Below are 17,326 nucleotides of genomic sequence, written 5' to 3'. Positions count from 1 at the left end.
ATCTGACCTGAATGTTCTTGCACAAAATCCTGGCTCCATTGCAGCTATAGGAGTTCCGCCACCTATGGTAATCACTTGCTTTTAAGAACATAAGAGAAGCCATGTTGGATCAGGCCAATGGCCCATCTAGTCCAACCCTGTGTCACACAGTGGTCAAAAATCCAGGTGCCATCAGGAGGTCCACCAGTGGGGCCAGGACACTAGAAGCCCTCCCACTGTGGCCCCTCCAAGCACCAAGAATACAGAGCATCACTGCCTCAGACAGAGAATTCCAACAATACACTGTGGCTAATAGCCGCTGATGGACCTCTGCTCCATATGCTTATCCAATCCCCTCTTGAAGCTGGCTATGCTTGTAGTCATCGTCACCTGTGGCAGTGAATTCCATGTGTTAATCACCCTTTGGGTGAAGAAGTACTTCCTTTTATCCGTCCTAACCCGACGGCTGCTTTTGCTGCTTTGTAGCTATCTTGCGTAATTATTGAAAGTAATAAAGTGGTTTTCTTACATTGTGAATTATGAGCTCCTAAAAATCTAAGCAGAATTATCCTTGGAATAAAGCTTCATGCTGTTGCAAATACAGGTAGTACACAGATTTGGTGTTAGTCCCTTGACAAGCTGGTATAAAAGCATACGTTAGTGACATGTGGCTATCTGTCCCACTCCTGGACCACCGAGAAGGAAGATTCACAGTTAAGTGAAATCAGATCTTCCATTCTCCAGTGGGGCAGTCTGTTGCCTCAGGGAAGAAGGCCATTCCCCCTCCTGGATCGATTTAGAAGAGCCGACCCTGTTTTAAGAGGAGGAGACTTCCCAGAGGTAACTGACTGTCACCACTCCTGGACCACCGAGAAGGAAGATTCGCAGTAAGTGAAATCAGATCTGATCCCGAACTTCCAGTTTACAGTACATTAGAGAGCCAGTTTGGTGTAGTGGTTAAGTGCGCGGACTCATCTGGGAGAACCGGGTTTGATTCCCCACTCCTCCACTTGCAGCTGCTGGAATGGCCTTGGGTCAGCCATAGCTCCGGCAGGGGTTGTTCTTGAAAGGGCAGCTGCTGTGAGAGCCCTATCAGCCCCACCCACCTCACAGGGTGACTGTTGTGGGAGAGGAAGATATAGAAGATTGTAAATTGCTCTGAGTCTCTGATTCAGAGAGAAGGGCAGGGTATAAATCTGCAGTCTTCTTCATCTAATAGATGAGTTGTGTATTGGTGTTTTTCATCCCATAATATAGAAAAGGAAAACAAAACCTTGTTTATAACCAAGCAATGGTTTTCTCTCGGTTGCGTTTGCCCCTTTCAGGGTATTCAAACACACATGGAAGTAGGAGGAGCCTGAAATTAAAGGATTACTGTTTTCATTATAGGTATTGCATATGATTCTTTAAACAAAGAATCGCACCTGGTTCTTCACAGGTTTATGGCTAGCAAATACAAGGTTAAAGTGTTAATCTCATTTCTCTCAGAGTTCTCTTGTTACGGTGTTCCTTCCAGTCAGTTCTGGAAACCGAAAACAAAATGTGTATGTTATTAATCCAGTTTTCTGGATTAGTCTAGTTTCCTGTTTTCTTATTTGTTCTTTTTTTTTTTTTGAAAGACAGACTACAACAAATTGGTTTTCTCAGCAATAGTAGAGTGCTTTGACATTGGGATGCAGCTGAACTGTTTGTTTCCAGTTTACTGGTCTCTTTAATGAGGGAAATTAACACTGGTCTTTAATCCACAGAGAGCTAAACACATCTTTGTGGTTGCTATGGATGGTCCCTTGGAAGCTGCCTTCTTTTTTGCAAGATAAGGCCTTTAGCTAAGAGTAGTTTTGCCTAATTTAGATTTATTTGTGCTGCAAATAAAATTATGTCTGTATCGATTATTGAAACATTCTGGAACAGTTGGTCTCAGTCCTGAAAGCTTTAATACTTTATAATCAGCTGTCAGCAACCGATTTCAAACTTTAAATTTACTGTATGGTCAAAAACCAGCACAGATAAAATACTACAAAAGCAAAAAATAAAAATAGACAATAATATAAATAGTAATATAAATGGGTGGTATTTACATAAACCCTGATAACAAAAGCAACTGTCTGATTTTCTACACTGTTGCACAAAATTTTACAACTGAGGCTGTAGTTGTTGGATTTCCACCTTCTTTATTATGCACACAAGCTGTAGCAGAAAATTTGGCCACTTTAAAGGCGGTTTCCTTCGAATGATCTGAAACAAAGGGACATATACAACTTGTTGGATCTAGAAAAATGGAATGGAATAGGGATATAAAGAACAAATGTCCTTATAAAATAAACGGTAAGCAGTACAGCGGCACATGTTTAACTGCTGTACCTGTGTTTTATTTGCAAGGTAAGACATTAAACTTGGCCAAGGTGAAGATGTTTCACATTTAGGGAATTAGGTGTAAAGGTATTCTGTCACCAAAATTTTGCTGCTGGGTAAGTTTCAGCCTGTGTTCTTTCAGCTTGGAGGGCTGTGTCTCAAATTCATTTGATTGGAAGGTGGTGTCTCCAAAACCCAAGACGCTATAAGACTGTGGGAATGAACCCATAAAATTGTAACTTCTTAACAGCTCTCATCTATCCTGGATGGAAATTATCTATAAGAATTAGTGAAGTTAATCCAAGCGGATTAAAATTTAGCTCAAAGCAAAAGGAGGACCTGTGGGCAACTTTATCAAGATAGAAGACAAAGATTGTTCCTGATGCAAATTGCAATTGACTGGGATATAGAAATTTTTTGCTGGTTCCGGTTTGATCATTGTTGTGCTCTCGAAAAAAGATACGCCCTAATGAATCTCCTCAACGAGAAACAGACCTAGGCTTTTGTCAGTGGTTCTAATGGCACATATTTGATTGCACTGGGTAAGTGGTTCCTCATGTAATGGCACTTTGGAGGAGATGGTTCTGACCATCCGGGCCCGGGCTAGTTCAATCTTGTCAAATCTCAGAAACTAAACAGGGTTAGGAACATATCAGCCCCGCTGGATCAGACCCCAGTCCATTTCTAGTCCAGCATCCTGTCTCACACAGTGGTCAACTAGTTCCTCTGGAGAACCAACAACAGGGCAGAGAGGCCAAGGCCTTCATAAGTACATCAGAAGAGCCCTATTGGATCAGACCAGTGGTCCATCTAGTTCAGCATTCTGTCTCACACAGCGGCCAACTAGTTCCTCTGGAGGGCCAACAACAGGGCAGAGAGGCTGAGGCCTTCATAAGAACATCAGAAGAGCCCTGCTGGATCAGACCAGTGGTCCATTTCTAGTCCAGCATCCTGTCTCACACAGTGGTCAACTAGTTCCTCTGGAGAACCAACAACAGGGCAGAGAGGCCAAGGCCTTCATAAGTACATCAGAAGAGCCCTACTGGATCAGACTAGTGGTCCATCTAGTTCAACATTCTGTCTCACACAGTGGCCAACTAGTTCCTCTGGAGGGCCAACAACAGGGCAGAGAGGCTGCGGCCTTCGTAAGAAATCAGAAGAGCCCTGCTGGATCAGACCAGTGGTCCATTTCTAGTCCAGCATCCTGTCTCACACAGTGGCCAACTAGTTCCTCTGGAGAACCAACAACAGGGCAGAGAGGCCAAGGCCTTCATAAGTACATCAGAAGAGCCCTACTGGATCAGACCAGTGGTCCATCTAGTCCAATGTTCTGTCTCACACAGTGGCCAACCAGTTCCTCTGAGGGCCAACAACAGGGCACAGAGGCTGAGGCCTTCATAAGAACATCAGAAGAGCCCTGCTGGATCAGACCAGTGGTCCATCTAGTCCAGCATCCTGTTTCCACAGTGACCAACCTGTTCCTCTGGAGGGCCAACAACAGAGCAGAGAGGCTGAGACCTTCATAAGAACATAAGAAGAGCCCTGCTGAATCAGACCGGTGGTCCATCTAGTCCAGCATCCCGCCTCACACAGTAGCCAACCAGTTCCTCTGGAGGGCCAACAACAGGACATAGAGGCTGAGACCTTCCCTTGATATTGATCCTGGTTAGTAATTGGATGGAAGACTATTACGTGGTCCAGGGTTGCTCTTCAGAGACAGGCAATGAACAAGCCACCTCTGCTCATCTCTTGCCTTGAAAACCCTACAGAGTTGCCATAAATTGACTGTGACTGGATGACACTTTCCACCACATTAGAAGAGAAGGTGGAGGTTTTGATTAGTAATTCTTTCATTAACAGGTCATCAGCAAGTAGCTGTTAATATGCAAACGAGTTGCCTAATATGCAAATGAGTTCCTGCTGGGCTTTTTCCACCAAAAAAAAGCCTTGGGCAGAACTCTCAAGAGGGAAATGAAGGAGAAACACACAGGTGTCCCCATGAGTTTTTTAAGACTTTTGTTTCCACAAAAAGGTTCCGGAACTCCATGCCACCACGTTCCCCTGGGGGGGGAGCCCTGGATAGCTGAGTGTTTGCCTGTACGAGGGCTGGATCTCAACAGTACCTTTGAGTCAAAAGAACAGCAACGTAAGCATACTGCGGAGTCAAGCAGGCTCCAGTAGAAGAGCATAATGATAATTACAGAAGTGTTGAGGAGAATTTAACCCATTAAAGGTTGCTATCGGATATTGGAGAAACCGAGATATCGAGGCCACAGAAATCACCTCCTTCCCACAAGCATCTCCTTAATGTGTGCAATTTTACCACCTGTCACACGAGGTAGAAGCGATAAGTATAAATTAAGCATTGTGTGTAATAATTCCCAGGAAGGCATGCTAATCCAAAGTATGAGGAAACCTGGTCATTCGTGGGAATGGATACCAGCAGATCAAGTGTCTCTTGGACAGGGAGTTTACCCAGAGTTTCTCTGACCTTCACAGCTCCCTTATTAAAGCCTGCCTCTTAAGCCTCTCTCTCTCCCCCAGGGGTAGCTGTCTTTGCTTTGTTTCGCCTTGTCCCAGAAGACCTGTGTGAATGCTTGGGAAGCCAACTTGTTGCTGCTGCTCACCTGTTTCTTAGTGCTCAGGTGTATTGGCAGAAAAGCAGGCTGTGAAGTCAAGAGCAGGTACGTGATCTGTGTCTATATGACTATTATAACAGACAGAACTAATGGGTTGAAATTAAATCAGAAACGTTTCCAGCTCCACATTAGGAAGAACTTCCTGACTGTTAGAGCGGTTCCTCGGTGGAACAGGGCTCTCCTTCCTTGGTTTTTAAACAGGCTAGATGGCCATCTGACAGCAATGAAGATCCTGTGAATTTAGGGGGAGGTGTTTGTGAGTTTCCTGCATTGTGCAGGGGGTTGGTCTAGATGACCCTGGGGTCCCCCTTTCAACTCTATGATTCTATGAAATGTATTAGATTAGCTGAATATTCTCTTCAGAAAAGCTTTTCATTCACAACTGTCCTCCAATTCAGGCAGGAAGGCCACCAGACTCAATGTACTTTTTAAAAATCTATAAAGTTTAAACAACCTGTGCCTTCCAACAGATGTAAAACTGTAGAATTCCTGTGGAATGCACTTCCACAAAAGGTGGTGGTGGCTACAAGCATAGCCAGCTTCAAGAGGGGATTGGATAAGCATATGGAGCAGAGGTCCATCAGTGGCTATTAGCCACAGTGTATTGTTGGAACTCTCTGTCTGGGGCAGTGATGCTCTGTATTCTTGGTGCTTGGGTGGGGGCACAGTGTGAGGGCTTCTAGCCCCACTGGTGGACCTCCTGATGGCACTTCGGTTTTTTGGCCACTGTGTGACAGAGTGTTGGACTGGATGGGCCATTGGCCTGATCCAACATAGCTTCTCTTATGTTAAAACTTCTAGATATTTTGAAGGCTCAGAATTTTTTTGTCTATTTTTGGGGGGGGGGGGTGAACAGGAATTGAAATACATGCAGCTCTTTCCTATCAATTTTAAACTTATTTTGCTGATTGAAAAACATAACATTTATAATTCAGCATACACCGTTTTACTGATTGGCATATTTATGGGATTTTAAAGTATTAACGTCTTCATCTTGTATCAATTGCAAGAACACCCAGCGCAACCCTTGAGAGTTACAAAGTGCTGCTCCCTTTGCTGCTTTAGCACATATATCTTTCATTGTTGCCATCTGAGAGGCAGGGAAAAATAGACATCAAAGGTGGAAAACATATATGGCAAATGTGCATTTACTTGGACAGAAGGTCTCTCACGGAGTCACAATGGATAAGGCTGCTGGCCTGCCCGGGAACTGAGCGAAACACTAAAAATATTGAACGCTTCAATAATATTATTGAACACGTTGTTGTAGCATATCAATTGTTGCTGGAATTATTTACCCTTATACAATATTTCCAGTATTCTTTGTCTACTGACCGATATCTGAATATCCAAATTCGTGAACATCAGCATATCTGAACATTGGAATACTTGAAGTACCGACTTTTAGGGAAGATGTAGCATGGTATATCGATAAATGTGTTTTTATGTATTTTATGTATTTTACTGTATAAATTATTAATGTATATTAAACTGATTTATTGTTAGAGTTTTATGTTGTAAGCTGCCCTGAGCCCGCTTCAGTGGGGTAGGGCGGGATATAAATCGAAATAAATAAATAAATAATAAAATACTGTAAGAGGGTTTTGGGTTTTTTTAGCGCTCCCCAAATTTCTCAATTTTTTCCAATGGAAATTTGAGCAAGTCTTGAGACTTTTTCAATCCTATCCGTTTTGAATTTGAAAAAATTTGCCTCAGGAAGCATTTTACTTACTCTAAAAGATAATCTTTCATCAGGGTTTCCTTTCTGTGCTCCCCCTAATTTCCCCATTTTTCCATTTGAAGATTTCCCTTTCTGGTTCCTCCCATCTCAAAGTCTTCCCTCTCAAAGAGAGCCTTGCCTTTTCACCTACACATTGTTGGCAGGAGAGTTTCCAGTTAGACAACTGGACAATATAGTCTCTGCATTGCTAATTTTAGAAGGGCTTCCTTACAGAGATATTGTTCTCACTTCCCCTCAGGACAGAGCGAGCAGTTCATGATATACTATTAAATTTAGGACTACTGGAGGACATGGGGGGTATTTACAAAGCTGTGGCATTCATCTCCTGAAACATGCTGCTTCAAGATAACATGCCGGATTCCATTCCCCTCTTTTTAGTTAAAACTCTCCTGATTTAGGAAGCACTTTCAAAAGTGTTGCTGCAGGACTTAGTTGAACTCTTGTGAATAGGTATTAAGATGAAGAAGAAGATAAGAAGAAGATGATGAAGATAATGATGAAGAAGATGATGAAGATGATATTGGATTTATATCCCGCCCTCCACTCCGAAGAGTCTCAGAGCGGCACACAATCTCCTTTCCCTTCCTCCCCCACAACAGACACCCTGTGAGGTGGGTGGGGCTGAGAGGACTCTCACAGCAGCTGCCCTTTCAAGGACAACCTCTGCCAGAGCTATGGCTGACCCAAGGCCATTCCAGCAGGTGCAAGTGGAGGAGTGGGGAATCAAACCCGGTTCTCCCAGATAAGAGTCCGCACACAACCACTACACCAAACTGGCTCTCCAGTTAAAAGCAGGGGTCTTGCAAGGACCTGGGGGGTGGGGATTTAGGGACATCCCATCCTTCCCTGCTGGTTGTGTCCTCCGTGACTTCCCTCAGTGCAGGCAACTTTCTATGATAGTTTCTACAGCAAGAAGAGCAGGAAACTTCAGAGCAGGCACGTAGCCACGAGGGGCCCGAGGGGCCCCAGCCCCCCCCCATCCAATCCCCCCTCAGACCCTTATGGCCCCTCCTTTCCCTGGCCCCTGCTTTCTCCACCACCACTTTTCTCCCTGCAGCTCTGGTGGCCCCCCTCCGTGTGGCACCTCCCCTCCCTCCCTCCCACTCATCCACAGGGAGCAACTGTAAAGAGCGGGCTCTGGGGGCTCTTGCAAGGTGCCCCCTGCCGATCACGTGATCTGCTGGAAAAGCAGCTCCGAAGCCAGCGGTTCCTACGCCGGCCTTCCTGCGCAATCGCAGTTTCTCCCTGAGTGGGAGGGAGGGAGGGAGGGGGAGGTGCTGCGCAGAGGGGGACCTCCAGAGCTGCCAAGATAAAAGTGGCATAGAAAGCCAAACAAGAGTCTCAAATACAGTATTTCAGGGAGGACCCTAATTAAGCCGCTAATTAAGATACTGAAATGGGCGTTTGAGAGAGAACTTGGCTGGAATTTTCAGTTGGCTTATGAGGAAGCTGCAGGAGCGGCGGAACGCAATCAAAGCCGGAGTTTGCATGAAGGCAAGAATTTTTCCTTCAGAAGCCAACAAGCAACGGAGGGACTCCTGTGGAACTTTATTATTGAGTCTTAGTACTCTATTTGGAAAATTAAGAGACTGTGAGGGGTCCTCCCTGAAATACTGTATTTGAGACTCTTGTTTGGCTTTAATTTCTGATTGTATGAATGTATGCCTACTTTTGTAGGCTGTTCATTATATGACACAATACAATATACTTAATTTTGTATAAACTATTCAAGAGTGTGTGTCTTGCACAATATTTTTTGATATTTTTGTATTCCATATATTGTGCTGCCATTGTTCTTTTGAATTGAGATAAAAGTGGCAGCTGAGAGAGTGGGGGCTGCCAGAGGGGGTCCCCTCCATCTGAAATTTTTTCCGTGGGCCCCCCCCCCCAACCAAAATTTTCTGGCTACGGGCCTGCTTCAGAGGCTTGGGGCTGGCCAAAGTCCTGTCCCATGAAAACAAGCAGTCAACTGGACAGACTCTTAGGTTTCAAGAGGTACAGCAGGTGTTAAGGTAAATTTCTTTGGCAGTCTCCCCAACACTCTTTTAAAGGGACACACCAGGTCTGTTTTAATGATTTAGATATATGTGCCCAGCTTCCTCCCCCCCAATGGGGACCTGAAGTGGCTTAAAATGTCCACCCCAATATAATACTATTGGCATTAGGATGTGCCCTGTGGCGCAGAGTGGTAAAGCTGCAGTACTGCAGTCCAAGCTCTGCTCATGACCTGAGTTTGATCCTGGCAGAAGCTGGGTTCAGGTAGCCGGCTCAAGGTTGACTCAGCCTTCCGTCCTTCCGAGGTCGGCAAAATGAGTGCCCAGCTTGCTGGGGGGGAAGTGTAGATGACTGAGGAAGGCAATGGCAAACCACCCCATAAAATGTCTGCTGTGAAAACGACTGGTGCTTGCACAAGGGACTACCTTTGCCTTTACTATTGGCATATGTTCCATTAATGTGCTAAAAAAAACCAAAATCTCTTCCAGGATTAGGTCAGCCACAAGTTTTCTCAAAGCTGTTCTGCTCAAGAGCAGTTCTGGGAGAGCTCTTTCAGCCCCACCTACGTCACACGGTGTCTGTTGTGGGGAGGGGGAGGGAAAGGAGATTGTAAGTGTTACGTACGGGAACTTAAGATTACCTGTGTACTATTGTGGGTATTCCGGCCTGGCTCATTGGAGCGTTACTGACCAAGCTTGGGGAACTGGGAACAATGGGCAGCAGGATCTAAATACCTGCTGCCCGGGACCAATCACAAGGAACCGGCCGGTTTGAATGACCCAATATCGTGTTTGCGCGGGAACCCAGAGTTGTATATAGTTCCAGGCCCTGTTGGCTATTTCCTCAGTCTTATGCTTAGCCTTACTATGCTGAAATCAATAAAGTGCTGATGTTTCACTACCATCTTGCCTCATGGATGCATAGAACCCACAATATTATAGTAAGCCACTCTGAGACTCCTTTGGGTAGCAAAGAGCAGGGTATAAATACAATCTCCTCCTCCTCTTCCTCCTCCTCCCTTTCCCTTCTTCTTCCAGTTGATTATGAAATGAACTACCAGCGCCCTCCTTCACCGCAACCCCAAATTTTAATGTAAAAGCATTGGGGGTGGTTACCTTGGAACTTGTTTAAGAACATAAGAGAAGCCATGTTGGATCAGGCCAATGGCCCATCCGGTCCAACACTCTGTGTCACATAAGAACATAAGAGAAGCCATGTTGGATCAGGCCAATGGCCCATCCGGTCCGATACTCTGTGTCACATAAGAACCTAAGAGAAGCCATGTTGGATCAGGCCAATGGCCCATCCGGTCCGACACTCTGTGTCACATAAGAACATAAGAGAAGCCATGTTGGATCAGGCCAATGGCCCATCTGGTCCGACACTCTGTGTCACATAAGAACATAAGAGAAGCCATGTTGGATCAGGCCAATGGCCCATCCAGTCCAACACTCTGTGTCACATAAGAGAAGCCATGTTGGATCAGGCCAATGGCCCATCCAGTCCAACACTGTGTCACACAGTGGCCAAATATATGTATTTATATATACACAAACACTGTGGTTAATAGCCACTGATGGACCTCTGCTCCATATTTTTATCTAACCCCCTCTTGAAGCTGGCTATGCTTGTAGCCGCCACCACCTCCTGTGGCAGTGAATTTAGGTACTGGCTTGCAATTCTCTGACACAGCAAAGGTTTGTTTCCAATCACTGCTGTTACCCTCCCTTCCTCCCTCCCCCCGCTTTCTGAACTATTCCCCATTCATACCTAGGTGGCTGCTGACTGTTTCCAGGAAGATGTTGGTGCTCAACTGCTCCACGAAGCTGCAGAAACTGGAACACCTGTTAAAGAAGAACTTCCCCGAATCTCTTAAGGTAAGGCAGATGAGTCATTACAACGGCACCAGAGTACTTGGCAAGAAGAAAACAGGGCGGTTGGGAGAAGCCATCTTGGGGAGGGGCTGTGGCTCAGTGGTAGAGCATCCGTTTGGCACGCAGGTTCAATAACTGGCACCTTCAGATAAAAGGACCAAGCAGTAGGTGATGTGAAAGACGTCTGCCTGAGACCCCCAGAAAGCTGCTGTCAGTATTGACTTTGATGGGCCAAGGTTCTGATTTGGTACGAGGCAGCTTCATGTGTGAGGAACGTCTTCATTTATCTTTTTTGTCTGAGAACTGGTTGAAAGCTTGACCTCTGGGGCTGGGTTTAGATAAGCCAGAGGGCAAACGAAAGAGGGGAGCAGATTCTGTCAGGCCGGCCTCTCTTCAAACCAAGTGCCCATCTTCAGTGTGAGCTGGCTGCAGCTAACGAAGTGAAGCAAGACACAAAGGGCTTCTAAAGTGTACCTTTATGCTGAGGCACTCTGAAACGTTTCTTATGCAGGTGTGTTTCAAGTGTAGGCTGACTGGTGAGAGCTTCTCCGTGAGAGAGCGCTTGACAAAATGTTCCAGCAGACATGAAATACCATGAAGAATGTGTGCTTGGGGCTGGTCTGGACAGCCCAGGCAAGCCCGATCTTGGAAGCAAAGCAGAGTCAACTGTGATTAGTACTTGGAATGGAGACGTCCTTGAAATATCCAGTCAAGAGGACAGGGGCAGGCTTTATTCAGCAACCTCTGTGAATATCCTCCAGAGATTTCCAGAGAAAAGAACAACTGCTATCTGCAGAGCCATGATTTCCCATCTCTTTTCACTGCAGTCCGAATTGTCCCTTGGAAAGGTGTCCCTGAGGGATAGGGGAACCCCACAGATAGCTTGGGGGAGAGCTGATCTCTTGTCACTCACCAGAGGTCAGCATGACATCCAGGCGCATGTGCACAAGCACACACACACAAAAAAAGATTGTGTGTTGGGGGTTGAGAGTGTTGTCTCAAAACAAACTTTGAAAGCTGCTTTTGCTGCTCATTTAATCTATAACCTTTGAGAATTAGTGCTGCCCTTCTTATTTTCCCCTTGTTTAGGGTGAGTACAGCATTCATTCATTCATACCAGGCGACCTTCTTTTGAAATACTTAAGGTGATAAGGCACTTTCACACATGCTGAAAAATGCACTTTCGGTCCACCTTCGATGCACTTTGCAACGGGATTTCACGGTGTGAAACGCAAAATGCACTTGAGAACGATCAGTAAAGTGCTTTGAAAGCAGATGGAAAGTGCATTATTCAGCCTGTTCAGCATAACTCGCTGCCCGCTCTTCCCTCCGTTGCCAGAGCCAAAAATGGAGTTGCTGGTAACTTCACGTAGGAACAACTTTCCTGCTACAACCTGAAGCATCCAAACTGGATGTTTTCGGTTAAGCCATCAGTGGGGCAGAATGGCTTCCGATCCTCATTCTGTCGTGACGCTCTCTAGTGATCTGAGTCCTGTTGCTTTCTCTTCCCTCGGGTAGTTCCCATGGAAGTTGTGGGGGTCAGGTGAGAAAAGGAGAACCTCCTTGAAGGAGAATTGGGACAAAAATGTGCTAGGTTCTTGTCAAGTTAATGTCTATCTTAAGATCATAAAAAGAAACTGTAATAATGATAATAATAATAAGCAGGAGTGGAATTCTAGCAGGAGCTCCTTTGCATATTAGGCCACACCTCCCTGATGTAGCCAATCCTCTGAGAGCTTACAAGGCTCTTTTTTGCAAGCTCTTGGAGGACTGGCTACATCAGGGGTGTGTGGCCTAATATGCACAGGAGCTCCTGCTGGAATTCCACCCCTTATAATAAGTACTCCCCTAACCTCTATAATTACCAGGAATTTTTCTCTGTGAAAGGTATATGGAGCAGTGCTGAATATCAACCGAGGAAACCCTTTCAAGAAGGAGGTGGTGGTGGACTCGTGGCCAGATTTTAAAGCTGTTATTACTCGTCGGCAAAGAGAGGTACAGCAACGACTGCGGTCTCTGCCTCTTTCGCATCCCTTGTTCCTGCAATGCACCTCATATTTTTCCGGGTGTTATGACTTGCAAAAAAGTAATGAGGAAGCCATCTGCAAGACTGCTTTTTGTTAGATGTCTCAGAATATTCAGTTGCATGGTGTACAAGGCTTGGGAAGTCTCCTGGTTAAAGTGACTCAGGCCGTTTAGCTAGAGGGGCTGAAAGATTCACAGCTTTGTTAGGTGGTTACTAGAGATGGGCACGGAATGCGAAAATTGTGGCTCATTTCATTTTGTGGTTTGCTCGGTCCTCTGATTCGGTGGTTCATTTTGTTTCGTGTTTTTAATTTCCTGAACCATTCGTGGTTCATTGGGTTCGGGAAGGGGTAGAACGGCCCCTGAGTGGGCTGGAGACACCAAACTTGTGGCAAACTGTTCAGCAGACTCTCCGTTATCCGCTTGCCAAGTTTGGTGCAAATTGGATTGGGGGGGGCAAGGTACAGCCCCCCCAAGACAGGTACCCCCAGTAAACTACTATCCTAGGAGTATGTCAAGCTGGAGAAAGAAAGGAAAGCCGCCCTGCTGCTACTCGTCCATTTCACTCCCAGGAATCTTGGAGGGACGTGAGATTGACTAGAAGCGTCAGCTCTGCGTTCCCCAGCCCCCTGCACTTTCTGGTCATTTTCACCAGAACTACGATGTATCTTTGTCACTGTCCATGTGACTCAGGAGTGATGTCATCACTTCCAGGACATCAGGGTTTCGCTCAGGGATTTGGGCACAAAAACTCTATGGTAAATGTGGCTTCTACCATAGAGCTTTTGCCCACATATCAGAAGGACGTCACTTCTGGATCACATGGGTAATGAATGACGCTGGATCTCCCCCCTTTTCTGGGTGAGCCCCCCTCCCCACTGGCCACTTGATCGGCAGTGGGAAGGTGGCGCCTGGGAGTTGGGGACTCCTGCCCTCACCAGAGGATCTGGCAGGTGACGGGTTTGATTGCCTCAAAAGAAGCCGAATGTAGTAAATACCCTTCTCTGACCAGCTACAATAGTGGTGCAGGGCCCCTATTCAGACCAGCTGTGATTGCAAGAACATGTGCACAAGAGAAAGAAAGATCTATAAATGGAATTTAAGTGTGTTGTTTCTTTTACACCTAGGCTGAAAGTGATGATCTAGACTCTTTTACCAACGCTTATGCGGTTTTCTACAAGGATTTGAAAGCATATTGGGCATTGCTGGAGAACCCAGAAACTATAAACTGGGAGCAAGTATTCCAGATACAGGGTAAAACCTATTGTTTGCTGGGCAATGGAAGCAAAGTATCAAAAAAGAGCTAGCGAAGGAGATGTGTTTAGCAATGCCCTCCCTGTGTGTGGTGTTGTGTGGTTTGTACGTTTCCTTTTTAAAGTGGGTTTAAAAGGAGACTGGATCGATTTATGGAGCAGAGGTCAACAGCTGGATGGGACATCCTAGGCAGGGTCAGATCGAGGGGCAGAGGGGGTTGCTTGCCCCAGGCGCCAAGAGGGGGGGGGCACCAAATTGTGTATTGGGTCCATTGTATTCTATGGGACCATAAGATAGACTGGCCCATAAGGGGGTGTCATTTTTTAATTTTGCCCCCCCTCAAAACACATGTAGATCTGGTCCTGATCCTAGGTTAGAGGTCAACAGCTGGATGGGACATTAGAGGCAGAATGTCTCTATTATTTCCAGGAGAGCAGTCAGAAGGCAGAGTAGTGGACTAGAGGAACCATCTGTCTTATTCAGCAAGACTAAGCTTATGTTCTTAACCCTCTCCAAGCATTAGCCAACCATTTTGTTTGATCGCTTCAGTAACTGATTGGCAAGGGGTCTTTTTCATTAAAATAAAAAAGAAAGAGAATGAGTTCTACATTTAATTTGCATAAGTCTCTTCAGGGCTTTTTTTGTAGCAAGAACTCCTTTGCGTATTAGGCCACACACCCCTGATGTAGCCAGTCCTCCTGGAGCTTGCACTAGGCCCTGCACTAAGAACCCTCTAAGCTCTTGAAAGATTGGCTATATCAGGGGCGTGTGGCCTAATATGCAAAGGAGTTCCTGCTACAAAAGAAGCCCTGAGTCTGTGAGAGACATAAATTACGTTGTTCCTTGAAAAATATCTTTCGCCTTAAGAGAGATTCAAAGCGACTGTAGGTGTTCTTTCCCTGCTGAAAGAAGGGAGGCGTTTCTGAAGAAGTTTTGAGAACTAGGGAGAAGATTTCTTAGGTCAGCTTTGTACGCTGCTAGACTATTTTAATCTAGCCTTAAGACATCAAGACTCATGGCTAATAAGACTTTATGTCCGATAAGTGAAATGTCTCATTTTTATACACACAGGCCTACAGGATGGGTTATTCGAAATTTCCAAAGCCGTCGCTGGTCCCAGGCGGGTGGATGTGAAGCAGTCCTCTTTCCAAATGGTTATCCATCCAGATCCAGACACCCTCCCAGAGGTTGACCATAAGTAGGTCCCATCGCTTTCCATAGCAGTGCTGCCAGAGTAAGAAATTAAATAGTGTGGATCTGCTGCATTTGATTTAAAAATTTGCCCACCTGCAGCTTTCTACCTGTTTTGCATTAGTACACGGTGTGATACCTGAAGATTGTTCTTAGAGCCCTATGTTATTTCTGAAGAAGAAGAAGACTGCAGATTTATTCCCGACCCTTATCTATATACTATTAGCCCCATGTGATCCCCATATACAGATAGCTAAATCCATGGATCAGGGTAAGGAAAAGGAAAGGTCCCCTGTATAAGCACCAGTTGCTTCCGACTATGGGGTGACATTGCTCTCACAACATTTTCATGGCAGAATTTTTACGGGGTGATTTGCCATTGCCTTCCCCAGTCATCTACACTTTCCCCCCAGCAAGCTGGGGACTCATTTTACCAACCTCGGAAGGATGGAAGGCTGAGTCAACCTCGAGCTGCCTACCTGAAAACCCAGCTTCTGCCGGGGATCGAACTCAGGTTGTGAGGGGCAACACGGACACAAAACAGATTTTTCAGCGAACTTGAGGGACTCCCCAGGGTTGCAGAAAAAAATTGAAATTGAAGGTTCAAAAATGTTGGGGAACCTGGTATAGACATTAGGAAGGCAGTACAGTGATGGAAGTTAGGATCAGAGTGGAATATGTATGAATATGTGGCACAAACTGAACCACGAAGCAATATTTGTGACAAATTTTGCCCTGTTCATGGTTCATGAACCTCCATGAACTTTTAAAGCAGTTCATGGATAGAGTAGAAAGCAGGGGCTTAAAGGGGCTTTCAGTGGGGTTTGAATGGCCGCAAACTGGCTCGATTGATGAAAGAACCTCCCTATTCGATTTGTGGTTCGGTTCAGCCGATGAGCTGCATTTTTCTGATTCACACTCATCCTATCCGTGAAGCAGTGTAGCGATTGTAGGAACCAGATGAGCATACCAAGAAGCTGTGGAGGGGGAAGGACAGCACAGAAAAAGCATAAGCCTCAAAAAGAGGCCCGCGATTTCTGAATATCTGAAGAACCCTGCCCACCTACAGCACGCTGTTCCTGCATCCAAGTACACATATTCTCTTGCCGTTTCCCCTCTACCCAGCAGCATTCTTACTTTCCAGCAGCTATGATCATTGCAATGCAGCTAAACCGAACCCTGTTTTTTTAAAGGCTGAATCCTCCACCAAGACTGGCTTCTCTTGACATCTCACATGCCGGCCTCTTGAATGAGACCTGGTCCCGCGGAGGCAGTGAGCACTGCCGGAAGTATCTTGTCAACCTTATTTGCTGCTTCCCTAGTGCCTGCGTCCTGGATGAAAACGGAAGTCCTGTATCCTGGGGTCTGACAGACCAATTTGCTACTATGATCCACGGCTATACCCTGCCTGACCATCGTAGGAAAGGGTACAACCGCCTGATTGCAACGACGCTTGCTAAGAAGTTACACAGCAGGGGGTTCCCAGCTCAGGGAAACGTTCTGGAGGACAACCTACCGTCGATAACACTGCTGAAAAGCATGAATGCTCAGTTCCTGCCCTGTCGATTCCTGAGACTGATCCACACTCCTTTCAAGTTTTTAACTCCACCTCATTTGTAGCTTAGTGAATATTGTGGATGACCGGGGTAATATTGCCTTACGGTGGACAGAAGGCTGCATCTTGCACCCATTTCTGGGTAGAAAACCCAACTCTTGCTTTTAGCCAGAAAATTAGAAAACATTGCCTCACCTGTTAGTGGCGTAATAGATTTGCTTATGGAAATACTATGGATGGAAAGAGTGTAGAGCTGCTGTCAAGCCCTCGGTCCGGGCTGGGGTTTCCCCACCCGGGAGGTTCCCACTTTGGGCTGGCGGGGGGAACCTACCCCGATGTCGTCGGCGTGATGTCATCCCGAAGTGATATCACGCTGGCGACGCTGCTCGCGGCGGCCACTCTAGGCATTTCCGGGGGAAACTCTATGGTTTCCCTGGACGGTCTAGCCATTTGGGAGGGAACACTCTATGGGACAATAGGTGCCATAGAGGTTTTCCCTCCCAAATGGCTAGAGCATCCGGGAAAATGATAGTTTTCCTGGAAACGCCTAGAGCAGCTGTGAGCAACGTCACCGGCGCGATGGCATCACTTTTGGGTGGGGAACAGTGGGGATGTGGCAACCCTAAAATAGTGTGTCCGAAAGGAAACTTAACTCTGGGAGTTTGTTATTGCTTCCCAGATCAAAGGTTAGACAATGATTTAAAAACAGCAAAAGAATTAA

General features: G+C 45.9%; 1 protein-coding gene across 1 annotated transcript; it reads left to right on the top strand.

Annotated features, from left to right (window-relative positions):
* Nucleotides 1-10,484: 10,484 nt before the first annotated feature.
* On the top strand, nucleotides 10,485-16,691 carry GLYATL3 (glycine-N-acyltransferase like 3). The gene is made up of 5 exons (XM_060257667.1): nucleotides 10,485-10,583; nucleotides 12,468-12,575; nucleotides 13,733-13,859; nucleotides 14,931-15,057; nucleotides 16,244-16,691. Exons 1-5 carry the CDS (start codon nucleotides 10,506-10,508, stop codon nucleotides 16,668-16,670), a joined length of 867 nt encoding a protein of 288 aa, XP_060113650.1. The 5' UTR covers nucleotides 10,485-10,505; the 3' UTR covers nucleotides 16,671-16,691.
* Nucleotides 16,692-17,326: the final 635 nt, after the last annotated feature.

Source organism: Heteronotia binoei, chromosome 1 (genome assembly GCF_032191835.1).
Source record: "Heteronotia binoei isolate CCM8104 ecotype False Entrance Well chromosome 1, APGP_CSIRO_Hbin_v1, whole genome shotgun sequence".
Classification (NCBI taxonomy): domain Eukaryota; kingdom Metazoa; phylum Chordata; class Lepidosauria; order Squamata; family Gekkonidae; genus Heteronotia; species Heteronotia binoei.
Note: the sequence above shows the minus strand (reverse complement) of the source record. Positions and strands in the feature narration are given on the sequence as shown.